The sequence below is a fragment of the Thamnophis sirtalis genome, unplaced genomic scaffold (assembly GCF_051295495.1).
Source record: "Thamnophis sirtalis isolate CommonGarterSnake01/CBP01778 unplaced genomic scaffold, rThaSir2_p1.2 scaffold_14, whole genome shotgun sequence".
NCBI classification, from domain to species: Eukaryota; Metazoa; Chordata; class Lepidosauria; order Squamata; family Natricidae; genus Thamnophis; species Thamnophis sirtalis.
In genome coordinates, this window is record NW_028261394.1 from 4,273,882 (window position 1) to 4,296,300 (window position 22,419).

The 22,419-nt window shown below is 46.2% G+C and overlaps 1 protein-coding gene across 1 annotated transcript in view; it reads left to right on the top strand.

Moving 5' to 3' along the window:
* The first annotated feature begins 1,416 nt into the window (after positions 1-1,416).
* Positions 1,417-22,419, top strand: part of FOXK1 (forkhead box K1) — a 59,357-nt gene continuing 38,354 nt past the window's right edge. The window contains exon 1 of the mRNA XM_087728966.1: positions 1,417-1,954. Within this exon, the coding sequence (XP_087585092.1) occupies positions 1,533-1,954 (422 nt within the window). The 5' untranslated portion in view covers positions 1,417-1,532. The remainder of the gene's footprint in view (positions 1,955-22,419) is intronic.

Here is a 22,419-nt window from a genome sequence, read left to right on the forward strand (position 1 = left end):
TGAAGCGGTATATAAGTCTAACTGCTATTGCTATCCCCCTAAATCAGTGTTTTTTTCAAAAGTTGGACATTTTTCAGAATGTCTGGACTTCAACTCCCAGAATTCTTAGAGCGGCCAAGTTGACTCCACATTAAAGGGGGCGTGTGAAGGGGGAGGGGGCGCCACCGGGGCCAACCGAAAGGTCTCTCCGATGCCACGTGGCTTACACGACTGTCTCTCACGCCCACTAGGCATGGGAGCCCCCCCCTCCCACCCCAATTGTCAAAGGCCAGCTGACACTTGCGTTCCCGTCCGCTTTGCGCACTCTTTTGGAATTGCCCGCTTCCCCGATGCCAACTCGGCCGGTCCTGGTGCGCCTTGGCTGGCGGGGCCAAGGACGGATGGAAAGAAAGCCGTTGGCACGAGGAAAGTGCGGCCAACTCGGGTTAGCACGCTAAGCGGGTTGCATTCACACGACCTAAGGTGCATAGGCAGAATTTTGCAAGGCAGAAGGCGTGCACCCGAGTCAAGAGGGACCAAGGTCGTGTGCATGCAGCCCAAGCGTGACTCCGAAAGGCAAGCTTCCCTCTCCTTTGCCAGAAGGTTGCATAACGGCCTTTCCGCCCTCCCAAGCGGCTGACACGACCGGGCCCTCCCCGGGCTGACGTCGGCTCGCCTCCGCCCATCGCTACATCCGTGCCAACCTCCCTTTGCGCCACCCAATTCAGTTTCTGTTCCCTCTCTTCCCCTCTCCCCTCCACGAGACCGCGGGCAGGGCACAAACCCTCGTGGGGGCCAGGATTACCCCCCTCCCCTCCAAGCCAGGCGGACCACGATCCCCATGGTCCCCAGCCCAGCAACCTCAGGCAACGCCACCCCCAACCCTTGCAGCACATCCCGCACCCCCCGAGAAAGCTCCAGAGGACCCCTCCCACTTGTGCCCATCGTGGAAAAGGAAAAACGCCCCACTCACCCCTACACGAGTGACCGCTTCCCTCCGGAGGGGCGTCGGGCGGGGGGGCAGCCCTGCCCAGCCCCATCGTGTTTGTTTTGCCCGGCCACGCGGTCCCTTCCCTCCCCCCCCCCATCCTAACCACCCCCACCCGCTGCACCCTCCTCCCGGGTCACACGCACGCACACACGACCCGCAAACACACCCATCCACCTACCCCCTGCCCAACCCTCCTCCCCTCCCCGCACCCAACCGGGACCACCCCTCTCCAAGCGCCACCCCTCTCCAAGCTCCAGCCCTTTCCAAGCACCAGCCCGCTCCTCCACGCGCGGGGGAGGGGTCCGCGGAGGCGCGTGCCAGCTGGGCCGACCCCTCCTCTAGCCGACCCCCCCATCGGCCCCCGCCCCCAAGCCGCCCCCTCCCCGCCAGCCCGTGCGCAACGCAACGCCCCCCCCCCGCCAGCCTCTCCAAAGCAGGGCGCATCAGCAGCGGCGGCGGCGGCTACAACGGCAGCGGGGCGGCTCCCCGCACGGCCGCGGCTCCGCCCCGGAGGCCGGCGGGGGAGTCGGCTGGCTGGCTCGCACGCTGGCTGGCGGGGAACATGGCTGAAGTCGGCGAGGACGGGCGCGGCGGCGGCGGCGGCGGGGCCGGAGGAGCCTTGGTGGCGCTGCGCTCGGCGCCCTGCAGCCCCGCCGCGCCCCAGCCGCTGCCTCCGCCGCTGCTGCTGCCGCTGGTCCCCGCGGCTCCTTCCTCGTCCGCCACCTCCGGCGGGGCGCCGCTGGCCCGGCTGCAGGGCCGCGACTTCGAGTTCCTGATGCGCCAGGCGGCGGTGAGCATCGGGCGCAACTCCTCGCAGGGCGCGGTGGACGTGCACATGGGCCACTCCAGCTTCATCTCCCGCCGGCACCTGGAGCTGGCCTTCCGCGCCCCGCACTTCTTCCTCCGTTGCCTCGGCAAGAACGGCGTCTTCGTTGACGGGGCCTTCCAGCGGCGGGGAGGGACGCCCCTCCAGCTGCCCCCGCAGTAAGTGCCCAAGGGCCGGGGGGGGGAGAGAGCTGATTGGGGATGATGGTCAGGGTGGCGCCCGCCACGGGCCGGGTTGGAGATTCAGCTAGGAGCACAGAGTGGGGAGGGGGGACAGGAGGAGGAGGAGGAGGCGCGGGGGGTGGGCGGTTCCAAGGGGAGGGAGGGGAACCCCAGCTCCTGGGGGAGGGAGAGGGGCCGACACGTGTCGGGGCAGGAGCCGGAGGGTTTGTTGACAAGCGCTCTTTTGCGCGCACGGGACAGTCGTGGTTTCGGAGGGGAGAACGAGGGGAGCCCCCCCCCTTCCCAAACGCGTGTCAGAGTTTGCAAAGGGGTGGATGGGCCAAGGTCGTGGGAAAGGGTATTTGCAAGACTAGCTGGAAAAGAGGAGAATCTGCCATCCAGGAAAAGGTCCTTTGGGGGAGAGCCTCTGAAAAGAGGTTGCCCCCTCTCAAGGAAGGGGACCACGGTTCACTTGGGGGTGGGGAGGTGTTTGGCCAGGAAAGACAGGCCTACCTTGCAGGGGGGAGACGGTGGTGGCAGTGTTTTGAGTTTCCCCCCACCCCACCCCGAAAGTTATTCTTCACTCAAGAGACTTCTGTAAAATGCTGGGATTTGGGGACTGCGGTTTCATACAATCCACTGCCCCCCACCCACCCCTGCTTAAGGACACAGAGGGAGCTGTGTGCCCTCCCCCCCCAAAAAAAGTGGGGGAATGCAAAGACTTGAACCGTGGAAGGGCCTGGAGGATAGATTCACCTAACAAGCTCCATTCAGTGGCAGGTTGTCAGAAGGAATCTGCTCTGGCTTTTTCTGTGGGGTGGGTGCCCCCCCCCCCCCAAGGTTTCCTGGCCTAGGAACCAGCTTAGAAAAAGGGGAGAAATTAGGATGCATTTTTGAGGAATGGGGGAGCTTTGAAGGGCTGAAGAAACCCCCCCCCCCCAAACTCTCCATCATCATCATCATGGGAACTCTGCCTTTTCTTGGGTCATTCCTCCTACCAGTCATTGCTTAATTAATTATCAGGGTAAATCAAAAGCTGGGAAGGCCATCCAGATGAGCCCAGCACCCCACATTTTCTTCTTCCTGCACCCCACAATCTCAGGCCCATTTAGAAAAAGAGGAGGAAGTTGGGGAGTCCAGACAAATCCACCTCCCTCCAGGTGAAAATCCTGCTTTTGGGGGCCTTAGGCAAAAGACACGAGTCCCTCTTGACCATCTGAAAGTAGCAGTGCGGAAAAATGTCCCAGATTGGGGGTGAACCTGGAAACTGGGCAGGGAGCTAAGCAGCTTAATGAATAAACAGCCAGCCCAGCCAAAAAGTAAACAAACCCACAATTCCGCTTTTGTGAGAGGTGTGAAGGCAACCAGTGGTGTTTCCACAATGGGGGATAGGGGGTGGGGGGAATCCTTGATAGCTGAATGCTAACCAGGCTCTACAAGAATGTGTGAATTGTGAGTGCTTTAAAGTCAGGTTATAATACAGAATCCAAGTTGTCTTGTTTCCCTTTCTCTCTTCTGTGGTTTCGCCATCCCAGGCAGGCCCACCCTGGTTGTGAAAAAAATAACGCAAAGCGTGTGGCGTTTTGCTTGTTCTGTTGTTAAAAGTCTTTTGGGCCCCCGCTCCGTATAAGTTTTCTTGGCAAAGTTGTCGGAAGTGGTTTGCCTCGGTTTTCCGGATCAGCGTTTTGTTAGGGCTGAGAGAGGGGGGGGGGGGTGTTAAGGGTTTTTTTCCCCCCTGCTTTTAATCCAGTACCTTCGCAACTACGGTCCTCCCAGGGAGATTAGACAAAGGACAAGAAAACACAACGAAACACAACGGCACATGTCGGAAAAGAATCCTTTGTTGATATTTCGATCGCCTCGTGCAAAACTTTCCTTGTGGAGCAATCTTGGATATTTTTTTGCTGCTGTTCATGTTTCTAAAATGGTTTCGAAAGTGCTTCACGCTAAACCAGGTTTATTTTCTAGACAAGGAGCGTCCAATCTTGGCAACTTGTAAGACTTGTGGATCTCCAACTCCCAGAATTGCTGGCTGGGGAATTCTGGGAGTTGAAGTCCACTAGTCTTAAAATTGCACGTTCTTTGATTAAAGCACCTTTGAAAGCCAGAAGGATGAGACAATATTTGTTTTCTAAACAAGAGGTGTGCAATCTTGGCGATGTTAAGACCTGTGGACTTCAACTCCCAGAATTCCCCAGTCAGCCAACAATGGCTGGCTGGAGAATTCTGGGGGTTGAAGTCCACAGGTTTTAAAGTTCCCAAGGTTGGACACTCCCTCTGTTCTTAAAGCAAAAGGTAACTTGGTTTCGGGAATGAGCTGTTTTTAGTCTGCTAAATCTGAATCTCAATGAAAAGCATTTGGGTATTTCGAAGTAGACCAACCGGAATTTCAAAGAGATTTGGAGTGGGTGGTCCCGAGAGCTAGCTAATTATGACCGTGTAATAGGGGAACTAATAAACGAAGGAGGGGAAGTATTTAAAGTGACGATTGTAAGAACGAGATGCCTCAACTTTAGCAGTCCAGGAGGAATTCCAAGCAAGCGAGGGGGAAAAATATATTTTCAATTTTAAGAAAGGGAGGGGGGGAAACAGAATGCTAATAAAGGAGGATATTTGCAACTCGGGGTTAAAATGAGAGGTCCTTGGTGCTCTCTGATCTTGCTTGTTTTCTTGCAGGCATTTTATTGCCCTAACAGTTTGCTTTTAGCGTGAATGTTGATGTTCCTTCTAAAGGAAACAGAAAGCCCATCAAAACAATGTGTAAAATTGGAGTTGTTATTCTGGAAAGTTTGGGCCTGGAAGTGGAATCCTTCGGATAATAAAAGAAGGGGCCCTTCGTTAGGGCAGAAAATGGATTTCAAACATTTGGCTCTGCTCTTCCGTCCTCTCATGCGTCGGCTGGGGAATTCTGGGAGTTGAAGTTCGCCCCTCTTAAAAGCTGCCAGAGTTCGGAAACTCTGGCGTAGAGATAAATGCAAACAGAGAGAGGGAGAGAAAGAGAGAGGAAGGAAGAGGGAGAGGAAAAGAGAGAGAGAGAGAGAGAGGGAAAGAGAGAGAGAGAAAGAGAAAGAAAAAACAAGGAAGGAAAGAGAGACAGAAAGAGAGAGAGAGAAAGAAAGAAAGGAAGGAAGGAAAGAGAGTGTCAGAAAGAGAAAGAAAGAAGGAAAGAAAGAGAGAGAAAGAAGGAAGGAAAGAGAGAAAGAAAAAGAAAATGAAGGAAAGAGAGAGGGAGGGAGAGGGAGAGAAAAGAGAGAGGGGGGAAAGAGAGAAAGAGAAAGAAAGAAAGAAAAAACAAGGAAAGAGAGACACAGAGAGAGAGAGAAAGAAAGAAGGGAGGAAGGAAAGAGCGAGACAGAGAGAGAAAGAAAGAAGGAAGGAAAGAGAGAAAGAAGGAAGGAAAGAGAGAAAGAAAGAAAAAGAAAGAAAGAAAACAAGAAGGAAGGAGAGAGAGAGAAAGAGAGAGGGGGGGAAAGAGAGAGAAAGAGAAAGAAAAAACAAGGAACGAGACACACACAGAGAGAGAAAGAAAGAAAGAAAAAGAAAGGAGGAAGGAAAGAGAGAGAGAAAGAAAAAGAAAGAAAGAAAGAAAGAAAGAAAGAAAGAAAGAAAAAAAGAACCCAGTCCTTGTCCTTAGGCTATGGAAATGGGGTAAAAAAGGGACTTTTTAAAAAGCACAAAGAGCATTCCTGAAAAGGGCAGGTGATGAGGAATGACGAAGATGAGGTGATGAAGATAAGGGGGAAATTCTCCCAATGCTTTCCTGTCCGGGGGTGGGGGGGAATACTTTTGCCTGTTGCATGAACCCAACCTGGTGCGGTTTGGGCAACAAACCAAGAGGAACGAAGCTGCCTGAATCAGAACAAGGTGTGTGAACACAACTTCTTCTGCCTGGTAAATTAAAACACCAATGGGGTGAGAAAGGGAAGGGGTTTTTTGTTGACAAAAGCCATCCAGGGATCTCAGGATGGGGAATAATTGTGTAAAAAAGTGGCCCAGGTTTGTAAGCAAGCGTTTTATTTACTTTGAGTTTTTTTTCTGATTGAAAGAGAGGAAAAATGGACGGGTAGGAGATCTTGTACAACGATAAAGACGACCGCTTGTGCTTCTGTGGTCCAAACAGCAGCCTCTTCGATGGTAATCTGTATACATAAAAGCGAAATGCCGCTCACGTATCATCACGAAATCTCCAGAACCGTAAAACCTACAAACTTGAAATTTGGCACGTTATGTTCCTCTTGGCTTCTGGGTACTTGCTAAGAAAGGATTTTTCAAAATGACCATCAGATCATTAGAATTTCTTACACAGTAATTAACATGCTCTGATGCTAAGCAGCTCTACTCCCCCTCCCCACCTGAACAGAACTCTGTTCCAACTGCCAGTTGCCTTATATTAACATGCTCTGATGCTAAGGAGTTAGACATTCTACTCCCCCTCCCCACCTGAAAAGAACTCTGTTCCAACTGCCAGTTGCCTCACATTCCGTTACCTCAGTTCAAACTGGCAGACGTCTTACGGTACTAAATGTTGGTACCTCACCAAAATGCCTACGCCTTCCACCTGTGGAACTGCTTCCAGACTCAAGGCGGAAGGAACGATATTCCCTTATGTGTTTCAATCACCGACCAGCACTGAGCCAATTTCTCCTGCATAGCCCGATCACATGGTTTCGTCGCGAAGCACAGGTACCCAGCTAGTTAAATATAATTTTTTTAAAAAACAGAGAGTTTTCTGCTAAAACAATCCATGTTTGGAAACTCCTTGAGGGATTTTGGTTTGTAGGAATGGGGAAAAAGAATGTTGTCCCAGCCTGATGAGGAGCAAACAGCTGGATCCCATACGTGCATTTTGGGCAGATAAAAGTGACATTTTGGGGGGTGGGAAATCTTGACCAATTCAGGGTGAATCAACCGTGTAACGGATGCAGTATTTGCTCCTTAAGGTACTAACAGAGATAAACACCTCCATTCCCATGAGTGCCTGCAGAAAATTGAGCCCTCCTTGGCTTGGTCATTGGCAAACCATGGTTTATGGCTCAGCACGGATGGGTACGCTATCCAGTGAGGGGTGAGTTGACAGACTAAGCCTTAAACAAACTATGGTTTGGGGAAATGTGGAAGCCCAGCCTGTTGACTTCCTTTTGGGTATCATTAAAAGTTACTGATACCGTGTTTCCCCGTAAATAAGACAGGGCCTTATTTTCGGGGAGGTCTTACTATTTTTGAGGGGCAGGAGGCGGTGAGCATGGTTGCTTCATGGCTGCTGCTGTGTTTCAATATTTTGGGGGGAGGGCTTAATTTAGCGCATGCGTTCAAAAGCCCGATTGGACTTATTATCTGGAGAGGTCTTATTTTCGAGGAAATGGGGGTAGTTGTAGCCTCCATGTTGTGTGCCACGGTGGCTCAATGTGGTTTCAAACTCTGTTTCAGGGAAACCTGGAGAGGGTGTGCATGTGTTTATGTGTGTCACAAACATGTGCTTTGGAAACGGAGAAAGGAAGAAGTGATCCCCAAGGGTCTTCTAAACTCTCTGCCTCCTAACATAATTTTCCAAGGGATGATTGCTATTTTTGCAAAGTAGCAATGAAACAGGGGTTTGGGCCGGCTGCGTCTTCCCAATAATGGGTCCACATTTTAGCCTTACCTTGGAGTTGTCTGGAGCAGCGGATGAAACCTTCCCCTTTGGTTTGTAAGGTAAATTCATTCCTCCTTGCAGTTTGCATCATTTTTGCAACTCGGATTTATTGTTACATCGCCCAGACTGTGCTATGCTCCAGTCTGATAGGCAATATAAAAAATCTGCTAAATAAAATAAAAACAAACACGGAAAGAGTCAGCAGAAGATGGCCTAGACAGCAGTGTGGTGGGGCAGATGGAGAAATGGAGAAATTTGCCAAATAAATAACCAAAATAAACACGGAAAGAACAGGGGAAAAGAGGGCCCAGATACGTAGAAGTGTGATGAGCAGTACGAACATTTGCTAAATGTATAAAATAAAAATAAATATGGACAGAATAGGCAGAAGATTATTTAGATGCGCCCGACTGCAGTGGGAAATGTAAATAATTTGATAAATAGATTAAAAAAGAATAGAATAGAATATTCTTTATTGGCTAGCTGTGTTTGGACACACAAGGAATATTGTCTCTGGTGCCGAAGCTCCCAGTGTGCAGACAAGCAACAAAGTAATAAATAGAAACAAACACACTTGTAAAAAAAATACATTTATGGTAAAAAAATAAGCATGGAAAGAATAGGCATTGAAGTGTGATATTATGTATGTATGTATGTATGTATGTATGTATGTATGTATGTATGTATGTATATGTATGTGTATATATATATATATATATATATATATATATATATATATATATATATATATATATTAGTGTCACAACCCCTGGTAAGCCCCAATTATGGGAGGAAGCTAACTGCTTCCAACATCTGTCAATCGGCTCGTCACAAGAGTCCATCACGACAGAAACCCAATATTTTTACTGTTGCCTTTTGTTATATGCACAAATAAAAACACAAATATATATATATATAAAATATATATAATATTTTATGCTGATAAATAAATAAAGGGAGACTAGTATAGATCTATTTCAAGTTATTTAGCTCTCATCAGCTAGCTATACCCATATTGGGAATCGAACCTGTGCTCTATTGCCTCTTAGGCAGATGTGTTAAAATATAGAAATATATATATATATATAGAAATTGGTTAAGCATATAAAATAAAATATTTAAATAAAGGTGGAGGGAACAGGCGGAAGGTGAGTTAAATTCACACAGTGTAGAAAATTGGTAAATAGATAAAATGGAATATTTTTTTTATTGGCTAGGCGTGACTGGGACACACGAGGAATTTGTTTCCGGTACAGAAGGTCTCCGTGTACATACAAGCAACAAAGTAATACACAAAACATAACACACTTGTGGAAAAAAAAATACATTTATGGTAAAAACAAATAAACATGGGAAAAGAATAGGCCAAAAAAAAGAAAAAAATGGCACTTTTTCAGACGTGAAACCTACAGTCTGATTGGCTTTCTGCCACCAGCTTCCAAATGAATTTCTGCTCTGTTTTTATTTTATTTTTTTAAATAAAGAAAGTTGCATAACACATGCAAGATGTTTTCTTGCGTTTAAGTATTTGGTGTCCCGTCCCTGTCTCCTTGCTTCCCCCCTGCTCCCCCCCCCAAGGCAATCTGAGCTTGGAAATGTTTTTTGTTCCAGCAAAAATAATAATAATAATAATCTGGGACTCTTATCAGCGCAATTAATTTCTCCTTGTATAAAACATGGCTGACTTTTTTTCCCCCTTCCTGCTTTGGCGTCCGTGCCCCCTCAATTAACTTCCCCCCTCTCTCTCTCTCTGCTAAAGTTGCAACGGGTGCCAAATTAAGAGGCTGGGAACGCCAACTTGTCTTTGCATAATTGATTGGTTTTTTAAAAGTTCCCAAGCAACAGCGTTCCCCTTCCAAATGCTTGTAACTGTGTTTTCCACACCTGGATAAATTATGCAATATTGGGAAAAAAGTGTTATTTTTTCCTCCTCTCCTGAAACCCATCATCCATCACAACAGGGACACGAAAAGTGTAAGGGGCTTTTTGATAAGTTTCCGTCACGAAGGGGAAAAGTTTGGGAAGCCCTGCCTTTTTTATTATTTTAATATGCCAAGAAAAAATTTAAAAAACTTATCCCTTTCATTTTAATTGGCAAAGAATTTTTTTTTAAAAGCAGTGCCTTCTATCTTATTTTAAGTTGCAAAGATTTTTTTTTAAAAAAAGCAGTGCCTTTTGCCTTATTATAAGTTGCAAAGAAAATTTTTAAAAAACTTATCCCTTTCATTTTAATTGGCAAGGAATTTTTTTTTAAAAAAAAGCAATGCCTTTTATTTTAAGTTGCAAAGAAATTTTAAAAAGCAATGCCTTTTGTCTTATTTTTAAGTTGCAAGGGAATTTTAAAAAGCAACGCCTTTTATTTTCACTGGCAAACATTTAAAAAATGTTTTAAAAAAGCAATGCTAAGCTTTTATTTGATTTCCTGATTTGTCGGCTGTGGATAATTTCTGCCGAAGGGAGGGTGTGGGGGAATTGGCTTTCTCGGCGGCTGTTTATGTTCAGGGTAAATAAAACCCAGACTCCTCCCTTTCCAGTTTTGTAAAGCCGATGATGCAATGTTTCCTATCCCTTCTTCTTTCTTTCTTTCTTTCTTTTTTTTTTCTTCCCCCCCCCTCCCCTTAAATGGAATTTGCCCTGTGTTTTCTCGCAGGTAAACAGATCCGGTTCCCCTTGTGTGTTCAGTGCTTGCTCGCAGCCAGGCCTTCAAAAACCTGTGGCACGTTTTCCTTTCAAGGCAAAACTTTTTAAATTGTTTAGATCTGGCCGAGCACATGGATGTGATTACTTCTGGATTGTTATTTATTTATTTATTTTGCTTGCAAAACCCTTCCTACACATATATATGATGTGTGTGTGTGTATATTTTTTCTGGTCACAAATTCCTGGGGGAGGGGAAACCCCTGCAGGAAAGGAAATTCCACATGCCTATTATAGTTCCATGGTATATTTTCCTGCATATGCCTGTGTTTAAAATGCCATTCCGCAGACGTTTTACAGGGGATTTTTGGCAGAGAAGAGAGAGAGAGAGAGAGAGAGAGAGAAAGAAAAGGAGAGAGAGAGAGAGAGAGAGAAAGAAAGAAAGAAGGAAGGAAGGAAGAAAGAAAGAGAAAAAGAAAGAAAGAAAGAAAGAAAGAAAGAAAGAAAGAAAGAAAGAAAGAAAGAAAGAAAGAAAGAAAGAAAGAAAGAAAGAAAGCAGCTGAAATATTTGTCCGTTTTGTGTTAGTGTTTCTACCGCCGGGGACCGAATATGGAGAGAAGTTTTATAAATAGACACTGCCAGCAAGGGTAAAAGAATTGAAAACAAGGTTTCCTTCTCAAAGGCAAAATACATACTGTATAGGTAGTCCTTGACTTACGGCCAACAATTGGGCCCACACTTTCTGTTGTTAAGTGAGACATTTGTTAAGGGAGAGTTTTGGCCCATTTTACGATTTTTCTAGCCACGGTTCTTAAGTGAATCCCTGCAGTTGAAGTCAGTAACTCGGCCGTTAAGTGAATCTGGCTTCCCCATTGACTTTGTTTGTTGGAAGGTCACCAAAGAGGATCACGCGTGACCCCGGGATACATTGCAACCGTCCTAAGTCCATGCCAGTTGCCAAGCCTCTGAATTTTGGTCACGGGGATGCTACAGAGGTCGTAACTGTGAAAATCGGGTTGTAGGATGTTTTTTTCCCCAGTGACACTGTGATGTAAATGATCTGTTGTAAGTTGAGGCATACCTGTATTTACCAGGGCTCAAATAAGCGGTGGCTCACTGGCTAAGACGCTGAGCTTGTCGATCAGAAAGTTCGGCGGTTCGAATCCCTAGCGCTGTGTAACAGAGTGAGCTCCCGTGACTTGTCCCAGCTTCTGCCAACCTAGCAGTTTGAAAGCAGCTTAAAAAATGCAAGTAGAAAAATAGGAGCCACCTTTGGTGGGAAGGGAACTGCGTGCCGTGCGCCTTCGGCGTTGAGTCATGCCGGCCACATGACCAAGGAGACGTCTTCGGACAGCGCTGGCTCTTTGGCTTTGAAACGGAGATGAGAACCGCCCCCTAGAGTCAGGAACGATTGGCACTCATGTGCAAGGGGAACCTTTACCTTTAAATTAGGGTTTGCAATTAGATCTAGGGGCCTAGGACGTCGTAACGTATTTTCGTAATATGCGTGCAGATCCAAGCAGTGCGGCTTTTTGCATTTGACTGATGGTGATTTTGTCAATTTTTAACTGTTTTAAATGTAATTCCAGTGCTTTTGGAATAGCACCCAGTGTGCCAATTACCACTGGAATTACCACTGGTGGTTTGTGCCATAGTCGTTGAATTTCGATTTTTAAGTCCTGGAATTTTGCGATTTTTTCCTGTTCCTTCTCGGCGACCCTGCTATCCCCTGGTATTGCGATGTCTATGATTGTGACCTTATTTTTCTCAACCAGTGTGATGTCTGGTGTATTATGCGCCAGTATTTTGTCCGTTTGTATACGGAAATCCCACAAGATCTTGACCATCTGATTTTTGGTGAGTTTTTCAGGCTGATGTTCCCACCAGTTTGTTGCTGTTTTAATATTATAATTTTTGCACAAATTCCAATGGATCATTTGTGCTACTGAATTGTGCCGCAGTTTATAATCAGTTTGCGCGATTTTTTTACAGCAGCTGAGTATGTGATCAACAGTTTCATCAGCTTCTTTGCAAAGTCTGCATTTGGCATCATCAGAGGATTTTTCGATTTTGGCCTTAATGGCATTTGTGCGGATAGCTTGTTCTTGCGCAGCCAGGATTAGTGACTCTGTTTCTTTCTTTAATGTACCTGTTGTTAACCATTATTTTTATTATTATTACTATCATTATTATTACAAATAAACACTTTTGGAAAAATTAAGAGAGATACTCCATGATTTGCAACCCATTCATTTACGGACTGTTCAAACTTAACAACTGCCTTGAAAAAAAAAAGGACAATCAGTCCTCACACTTACAACCATCACAGCATCCCCCCCCCCCCCGCCCCCGGTCACGCGATTCAAATGTTGCCGCATCCTTGGTCGCCTGATGGCCGTTTGGGATCTCCCCAGCTGGCTGCCAACAACAAGGGAGGAAACCAGATTTGCTTAACGACCCTCTGATTCGCTTAACAACCGGCGATTCGCTTAACCACCTCACTAAAAAAAGGCCACAAAAAAAATCAGTCACGGCTGGCTGGCTGAACCGAACGGCCTTGCTTAGCAAGGGGAATCCCAGTTTCCAATTTTAAGTCAAGAACGACCTGTATTTGAAAATATTTAAAAGTCCCTGCTTTGTTGTTGAAGAAATCTCGCCAATTATCTCCACGCCTGCAGAGAGCAGATATCAAAGGGTAGATCAGCTCCAGAAATGCGCTCTAAGGAGACATTTAATCATCCTGGTACAAGAGCTTAATTATTAGCTTGGGCTTTCCATGTTGTCGGTTGTTGTTGTGTTTTGTTTTTTTTAAAGGAAATGCACTTTAAGTCTTCTTTTTTCTCTCTCCCTCTCTCTCTCTCTCTCTCTCTCTGATTGAGTTGTTATCCTTCCGCTGAGAGAAAAAATATCTCTGGAGTGAAGGAGCTGGTGGCGTTTCTATATTCTCTCCTTCTGCTGTGCGTGTCGGGAAATACGCCTTAAACAGCACTGCTGGGTTTCGATTTCACAGCAACATAAATCTCGGTGGATAGGATTCGGGTTTCACAGCTGTGTTGTCGTCCCTGTGTGTGTGTGTGTGTGTGTTCTGTACGTTTTTGTAAATGTGCAGAGCAAACACACGCACACACACACAAAATAACAAAGTGAGAAATTGGTCCAAAGCCCTGTAGCGAAAGCAACTCTTACGGTGAGTGGTTTCCTCGAGAACAGGAAAGAAGAGAAGAAACGGCAAGAGGAAGACACAGAAATTGGTGTCTCGAATCTTCTTCGTTAATCTGAAATTCTTATCCCCCCACCCCTCCCCGAGAACCGTTCAGACATGGAAACGGGCTCGTTTCCTCAGGCGGAGTGTGCAGAGAGGGCGAGAGTCCTCCGCAGGTTGTTCGTTTCGCACAACGTCGAGCTGCTGTGATGTTTGACCCCCCGAAGTTTATATTAAGTTTGCTCGCTGCAAGATTTTGACCACAGAGGTCTGAAAAGCGAGCCGTCTTGAGATGGAGGCCACGGGCATTTTTTGTGCAGCAAATCAAGATGAAGACGGGTGATTTCTTGCTTAACAACACACACACACACACACAAATCTTAACAGCAAGCTTTTGTGGGTTGGAAGCCGCAGACATTTGCAGCAGACCGAGGTCAGGTCCGAAAGGAGGGGGGTACAGAGTGATGTTACGGTGTCTTGAAAAACTCGTTTTCTTTTGTTTATGTGGAGTATTGATACAGCCACCTACTCGCTCACAGCGACTCCGTCGGCTTACAAACAGTAAAAACACAACATGCAAAAGGTAAAGGTTCCCCTCGCACATATGTTTCAGTCGTTCCCAACTCTAGGGGGCGGTGTTCATCTCCGTTTCAAAGCCGAAGAGCCAGCGCTGTCCGAAGACGTCTCCGTGGTCAGGTGGCCGGCATGACTCAACACCGAAGGAGCACGGAACGCTGTTCCCGTCCCACCAAAGGTGGCGCCTATTTTTCTACTTGCATTTTTTACCTGCTTTCCAACTGCTAGGTTGGCAGAAGCTGGGACAAGTCACGGGAGCTCACTCCGTTACGCAGCTCTAGGGATTCGAACCGCCAAACTGCCGACCTTTCTGATCGGCCAGCTCAGCGTCTTGGCCACTTTAATATAAAAAATAAAAAGCGATAATAAATAATAACTCACCCACCACGGTGATAGCACACAATTAAACAAGGCATTTCTTCACACTTTGGGTTCTCCCTCCCCCCTCTGAGGCTCGCTGGCCAAATCATGTCTTCGGGGGCTTCCGGAAGATTGTCAAAGGGGGGGGGCAGTCTAATTTGCTGATCGCTGTCCTTAGGGGACGGGACCCACAACGTTCCTTGCCTCCCCGCTCTAGTGGGTCGGGTGGATGTGTTGGAACATTCACAACTTCTGGAGGCAATTTGTTCCATTGATTAATATAATGATGTTACTACTAATAATATAATGAATAATACAATCATAACACATATATGTGTTCATATTTCTTTTTGTTCGTTCTTTGCTCTTTTGTAAATGATAGGCCCTGACAATACACTGTATTCACAATGTTTATGAATTTTAAAAAGACAAACATGGACCCATTTTCCAGACAGAAAGATACGCCCGAGGTGAAAGGTGGTTTTGGAGTTTGCAGCCTTCAAATCTCTTCCTCCCCTTTCACGGGGGGGGGGGGGGGAACTCCGGTGTCCTGTTTTCTATAAACAGCGAGCCAATGTAGCCGGGGGGGGGGGGGAAGGCTCTCTCCATCGTTTTTAAACGGAAATGTTTATTAAAATTTGTCAAGCGTGGCAAAAGGAGAGAGCGGATGCCAAAAATGATGGGATGATGTTCCAAAGGGAGGGAGCCACCATGGAGGAGGTCCTTCTTCTAGGTCCCATCAGATGTATCTCCTTAGGCAGGGCTCGGCAACCTTAAACACTCAAAGAGCCACCTGGACGCATTACCCACAGAAAAAACACCGGGAGCCATGAAAACCTTTCCCATGCCTGACTATTTCCTGAGCAGCCACAGAACTAGCATATGTAGTTGAATTACACGTTCTGTTTTCATCTGAAATTTTTCTTGGATTTATCCATGGTGTAGTCAAAAAGCTCAATAAATCACATGCCAGAGGGGGGGTCTCACATTGGCGGTTGTGACGCATATTTTGAGTGACAGGGAGCCGCAGCAGAGGGATGAAGGAGCCACATGCGCCTCCAGAGCCACGAGTTGCTGATCGCTGTCCTTAGGGGACGGGACCCACAACGTTCCTTGCCTCCCCGCTCTAGTGGGTCGGGTGGATGTGCGTGGCAAGCGCCAGTCCCATAGATAATAACCTTGGTCCCAATTTCCATGCTCCTCTCTAATCGGTGTTATGAATTTTACAAAAATTGCGGCTCAGTGTCATACGAGCAACTTTGATGCTTGGCGAGAGGACCGTCTCTAGGTAGAGATGCTCAAAGCAAGGAGATAAACCATCTCTATGAGGGGTGTTGTGGCTTTTAATTCTGTTTTGTTTCTATGCTTCATTTGAGTGGGGGAAATTGCATTCAATGGAACCGAAAGTCTTTCGCATTAAAAATAGTAGGTACGAGCAAGCAGGCTCCACAATAAGTTAAGATCCAAAATCTGATAACCTCGGTGTCTTTTTTTTAAACCACAATTACTTGAATAGAGCATGACTTCCTCATTGCGCCTAAGCCTGCACTTCCAAAGCATCATAGCTAGATTCACACAGAAAGAAACCATTATTACACATTGTTTTAAACCTGCTGGCTTCATTTTTAAGCTTGGTATCTCAAAAGTTCTCTTATCAACCTCATGTTAAGCAGTTCTACTCAAAACGATGTACCAAACTACAGTGGTTTTGTTTACAAATCACATTAAAGAGTGTTGTGGTTTTTGATTAAGCGTGTTATGCTTTCTTTCACAAACCATAGTTAGAATAACAAGAGTTGCAAGTGATCTTGGGGGTCTTCTAGTCCATCCCCCTGCTCAGGCAGGAGACCCTATACCACTTCAGACAAATGTGTGTCCAATCTTATTTTAAAAACTTCCAGTGTTGGAGCATTCACAACTTCTGGAGGCAACTTCTGTTCCATTGATTCATTGTTCTCACTGTCAGGAAATTTCTCCTTACTTCTAAGTTGCTTCTCTCCTTGATTAGTTTCCACCCATTGCTTCTTGTCCTGCCCTCAGATGCCTTGGAGAATAGCTTGAGTCCTTTGCGGCAACCCCTGAGATATTGGAACACTGCTATCATGTCACCCCTGGTCCTTCTTTCCATCACACTAGACAGAGAAGAGAAGAGTTGGAAGGGACCTTGGAGATCTTCTAGTCCAACCCCTTGCTTAGGCAGGAAACCCTTCACCACTTCAGACAAATGGATATCCAACATCTTAAAAACTTCCAGTGTTGGAACATTCACAACTTCTGGAGGCAATTTGTTCCATTGATTAATATAATGATGTTACTACTAATAATATAATGAATAATATAATCATAATAGCAATAGCAATAGCAGTAGACTTATATACCGCTTCATAGGCCTTTCAGGCCTCTCTAAGCGGTTTATAGAGAGTCAGCATATTGCCCCCAACAATCTGGGTCCTCATTTTACCCACCTCGGAAGGATGGAAGGCTGAGTCAACCCTGAGCCGGTGAGATTTGAACCGCTGACCTGCTGATCTAGCAGTAGCCTGCAGTGCTGCATTTAACCACTGCGCCACCTTGGCTCTATAACACATATATGTGTTCATATTTCTTTTTGTTCGTTCTTTGCTTTTTTATAAATGATGTGCCTGACAATACACTGTATTCACAATGTTTATGAATTTAAAAACAAACAAACATAGACCCATTTCCCAGACAGAAAGATACCCCCGAGGTGAAAGGTGGTTTTGGAGTTTGCAGCCTTCAAATCTCTTCCTCCCCTTTCACGGGGGGGGGGGGGGGGACGGGACTCCGGTGTCCTGTTTTCTATAAACAGCGAGCCAATGTAGCCAGGGGGGGGGGGAAGGCTCTCTCCATCGTTTTTTAAACGGAAATGTTTATTAAAATTTGTCAAGCGTGGCAAAAGGAGAGAGCGGATGCCAAAAAAAAAAAAGCACTTTCGTTTAGGCATCAGCTGTGCAAATGAAAATTTTTCTCTTTTTCTTTTTTTCTGAAAAAAGATTTGGGGGGGGATTGTTAAGGGCTTTGTTAAGTGTGGATTCCACCACGGAGCACAGGCCTTTAAGCCTCCTCGCTCTCCGCCAAATGGAGAGCGAGTGGGATAAGTGGAAATCCTGCAGGAATTCGGACGAAGGAATATTTTCCAGGTTTTAAGAAGCGACTGGACAATCCTTTAGTCTGAAATGGTATGGGGTTTCCTGCCTGAGCAGGGGGCTGAAGACCTCCAAGGTCCCTTCCGAGAAGAGATGGGTTCCTTTCCGGTTCGCACCAATTCGGTACAACCGGTTCGTCAAATCTACCGAACCGGTTAGAAGAGGTTCCACCAGTGGACCCGGAAAGCAGGCCACACCTACAGAAGAGGTTCCAAAAACTTTTGAAACCCACCACTGCTTCCGACTCTATTACTCTATTCTATTTTTTTCCCCTCTTTTCCACGAAACCAAATGCCTTCCAACTTTGGGATAGAATCACGACCACGTGAAGTAGAACCGAGGTGGCGCAGTGGTTAAATGCAGCACTGCAGGCTACTTCAGCTGACTGCAGTTCTGCAGTTCGGCTGTTCTAATCTCACCGGCTCAGGGTTGACTCAGCCTTCCATCCTTCCGAGGTGGGTGAAATGAGGACCCGGATTGTTATTGGGGGCAATATGCTGACTCTGTAAACCGCTTAGAGAGGGCTGAAAGCCCTATGAAGCGGTATATAAGTCTAACTGCTATTGCTATTGCTAAGTGTTAATGCTACTTTATAAGGCCTTGGTAAGGCCACACTTGGAATACAGCATCCACTTTTGGTCCCCACGATACAAAAAAATATGTTGAGATTCTAGAAAGAGTGCAGAGAAGAGCAACGAAGATGATTAGGGGATTGGAGGCTAAAAGATATGAAGAACGGTTGCAGGAACTGGGCATGTCTAGTTTAATGAAAAGAAGGACTAGCGGAGACATGATAGCAGTCTTCCAATATCTCAGGGGTTGCCCCAAAGAAGAGGGAGTCAAGCTATTCTCCAGGGCACCTGAGTGTAGAACAAGAAGCAATGGGAGGAAACTAATCAAGGAGAGAAGCAACTTAGAACTGAGGAGAAATTTCCTGACAGTGAGAACAATTAACCAGTGGAAGAACTTGCCTCCAGAAGTTATAAATGCTCCAACACTGGGAGTTTTAAGATGTTAGATAGCCATTTGTCTGAAGTGGTGTAGGGTTTCCTAACTAAGCAGGGGGTTGGACTAGAAGACCTCCAAGGTCCCTTCCAACTCTGTTATTCTATTCTATTCTATCCTCAGATACTGCGTAAGTGCTAGAAAGGATCGTCGGTCGCTAGTTTCAGTGCCGCCGTAACTTTCAGCAGCTGCTAAGCAAATGTTGTAAATTGAGGATCACTGCGCAACTCGGATCTCCCTTCCATTGACTGGCACAGTTCATTTTGGTGTACAGGTAGTCCTTGATTTACGACGGTTGCTTACTTAGCGACTGCCCCAGACCCACAACCTTTCCGCCCCCTTCATGTTGTCTCTTCTGCTCCCGCAGGATTTAAAATAAAAATGTCTTAATATTTTTGGACATAATGGCCTGCTTGGGTATGTCAGCGCAAAAGAAGAAGAATTTCCCCCGTGTCATTCTCTCCTCCAGTCTTCAGACGCTTTTCACACTTTCAGAGGAAGAAAATGCAACGGTGCCCCCCCCCCCAAATCCCATCCCAAGAACCCAGTTCATAAAGTATCTTAATGGCAAAATCTCCCGGGAAGAGTCATTGTGTTAGCATCTTTGCTGGATACACCAGGCTGGTTTAATTGTTATGTAAATTACACTCGCTACCCCATCAACTTTCTTCTTAATGGGCCATTTATCACTGCAAAGTTTTCTCCCAAGGAGCCAGCTGCTCTTCCTCAGAAGTCTCTCCCCCGCCCCCCACAAAAAAAATCACATTTAAAGAATAGAGAGAGAGAGGGAGAGATTAGATATAGAGATGGATGGGTGAATGGATGGGTTCTGTAGAGATAGATAGAGAGAGAGATAGAATAGAGAGGAAGAGAGAGGATTAGATACAGAGGATGGATGGGTGCTATAGATAGATATAGGTAGATTAGAGAGAGAGAGAGAGAGAGAGAGAGAGAGAGAGAGAATAGACGAAGAGAGGAAGAGAGGATTAGATAGATAGATAGATAGATAGATAGATAGATAGATAATAGATAGGTAATAGACAGAAAGATAGAGAAGAAGAGAGGAAGAGAGGAAGAGAGCGGATTAAATGATAGATAGATAGATAGATAATAGACAGAAAGATAGAGAAGAAGAGAGGAAGAGAGAGGATTATATAGATGGAGAGATGGAAAGAGAGATAAAATAGAGAGGAAGAGAGAAGAGGGGATTCGATATAGATGTAGAGACAGGCAGGCAGTCAAACAGACAGATAGAGAGGAAGAGAGAGGATTAAATATAGAGATAGATGGATGGATGGATGGATGGATGGATGGATGGATGGATGGATGGATGGATGGATAGATAGATGGATAGAGAAGATAGATGGATAGAGAAGATAGAGAAGAAGAGAGAGGGTTATATAGATGCAGAGATGGAAAGAGATAAAAGAGAGAGGAAGAGAAAAGAGAGGATAAGATATAGATGTAGAGGCAGGCAGGCAGGCAGAGACAGATAAGATAGAGAGGAAGAGAGGATTAAAGGTAGGTAGGTAGGTAGGTAGGTAGGTAGGTAGGTAGGTAGGTAGATAGATAGATAGATAGATAGATAGATAGATAGATAGATAGATAGATATAGATATAGATATAGATATAGGAGCCGAGGTGGCGCAGTGGTTAAATGCAGCACTGCAGGCCACTTCAGCTGACTGTTATCTGCAGTTCAGTGCTTCAAATCTCACTGGCTCAAGGTTGACTCAGCCTTCCATCCTTCCGAGGTGGGTGAAATGAGGACCCAGACTGTGGGGGCGATATATGCTGACTCTGTAAACCGCTTAGAGAGGGCTGAAAACCCTATAAAGCGGTATATAAGTCTAACTGCTATAGATAGATAGATGATAGATAGATAGATAGATAGATAGATAGATAGATAGATAGATAGATAGATTGATTGATAGATTGATAGATGATAGATAGATGATAGATAGATAGATAGATAGATAGATAGATAGATAGATAGATAGATAGGGAGGGAGGGAGGGAGGGAGGGAGGGAGGGAGGGAGGGAGGGGGAGAGTTACTCGGATGCAAATTAATGTTAGAAAAATCTCCCATTCACAAGCTCAGTCTGCTGGTCCAGGCCAAGTTGCCAGGGGGAATCCCGTAACTCCGGGACACTTCAAGCGTCATAAAGATGAGCCGGTTGCCAAGAATTTTGATCACTTGACCACGGAGATGCTGCATCGGTCATAAGTGTGGGGGGGAAAAAACCCCGTTCCTAAGTCACTTTTCTCAGTGGCTCTCTAAGCTGATCAACATGACCCTGGCAACGGTCATAAATGCGATCCAGCGGCCAAGCGGTTTTGATCACATGACCCCCAGTGGATGCTGTCGTAAGTGCGAAAAACCTTTTCACTCCCCCCCCCCCCCGGTGACGTTGAAACTTTGGTCACGAAGCGAAGTGTTGTAAGTCGGGGAGTACCTGCTAGCAAAGGGGGCTGAAATTGAGCTGGTGGATCCCATCCGGGCCATCTTGACTCCTGATTCATCCCTTTTCTCCTCTCTTGTTTAACTCTGTTTATTATTAATCATTGTTCAAACAGCCGAGTTGAGATTTATTGACACAGGAAGGTTGAAAGGAGAGCACGGAAGGCAGCGGCCAAACTCGAAGCGCCGTTGAACGCCCTTCTCAGGCTTGCCAAGCAGCAGGTTCAGGAAGTCCTCGACTTATGACCACAAGGCAGCCCAACGTGTCCGTGGCTAAGCGAGGCAGTTGGTTAAATGAGCTTTGTGAGCTTCGCCCCGTTTTGCGACCTTCCTTCCTTCCTTCTCAACTTCCTTGTTGAGAAGTTAATCGCTGTAGTCGTTAAATTAGCAACACGGTCGTTAAGTGAATCGGGCTTCCCCGTTGATTTTTTTGCTTGTCAGAAGGTTGCCAAAGGGGATCACGCAACCGCAGGACGCTTTGAACGTCATAAATATGAGTCTGTTGCCAAGTTGACCACGGGGATGCTACAACGGTCGTTAAGTGTGAAAAAAGGTCATAAGTCATTTTCAGTGTCCTTGAGACTTTGAATGGTGAATGTTTGTAGGGTGAGGACTACCTGTATAGTCTTAGAAAAGTTTATGACGCTTCCTGAACTTGATGATTGGCTGGCCGACATTTCATTACCCAAGTAGGTTACTTCATCTGGGCAAGGTGAGTTAGAAAAAGCTGGGAAACTCTGTGTGGACACTATTAAAGGAGAATGAGGAAAGAAGGAAGGAAAGGAAGGAAGGAAAGGAAGGAAGGAAGGAAGGAAGGAAGGAAGGAAGGAAGGAAGGAAGGAAGGAAGGAAGGAAGGAAGGAAGGAGAAAATAGGTTGAATGGATAGGAGGATGGGAAGGAAGGAAGGAGAAAATAGGTTGAATGGATGGGAAGGAAGGAAGGAGAAAATAGGTTGAATTGGATGGGAAGGGAGGGAAGGAAGGAAGGAGAAAATAGGTTGAATGGATGGGAGGGAGGGAAAGAGGGAGGGAAGGAAGGAGAAAATAGGTTGAATGGATGGGAGGGAGGGGAAGAGGGAGGGAAGGAAGGAAGGAGAAAAATAGGTTGAATGGATGGGAGGATGGGAAGGAAGGAAGGAGAAAATAGGTTGAATGGATGGGAGGGAGAAAGGAAGGAAGGAAGGAAGGAAGGAAGGAAAGAAAAAAATAAGTTGAGTGGATGAGAGGGAGAGAGGGAAGGAAGGAAGGAGAAAATAGGTTGAATGGATGGGAAGATGGGAAGGAAGGAAGGAGAAAATAGGTTGAATGGATGGGAGGGAGGGAGAGAAGGAAGGAAGGAAAAAATAGGTTGAATGGGAGGGGGTGGAAGGAAGGAAGGAAGGAAGGAAGGAAGGAAGGAAGGAAGGAAGGAAGATTGAAG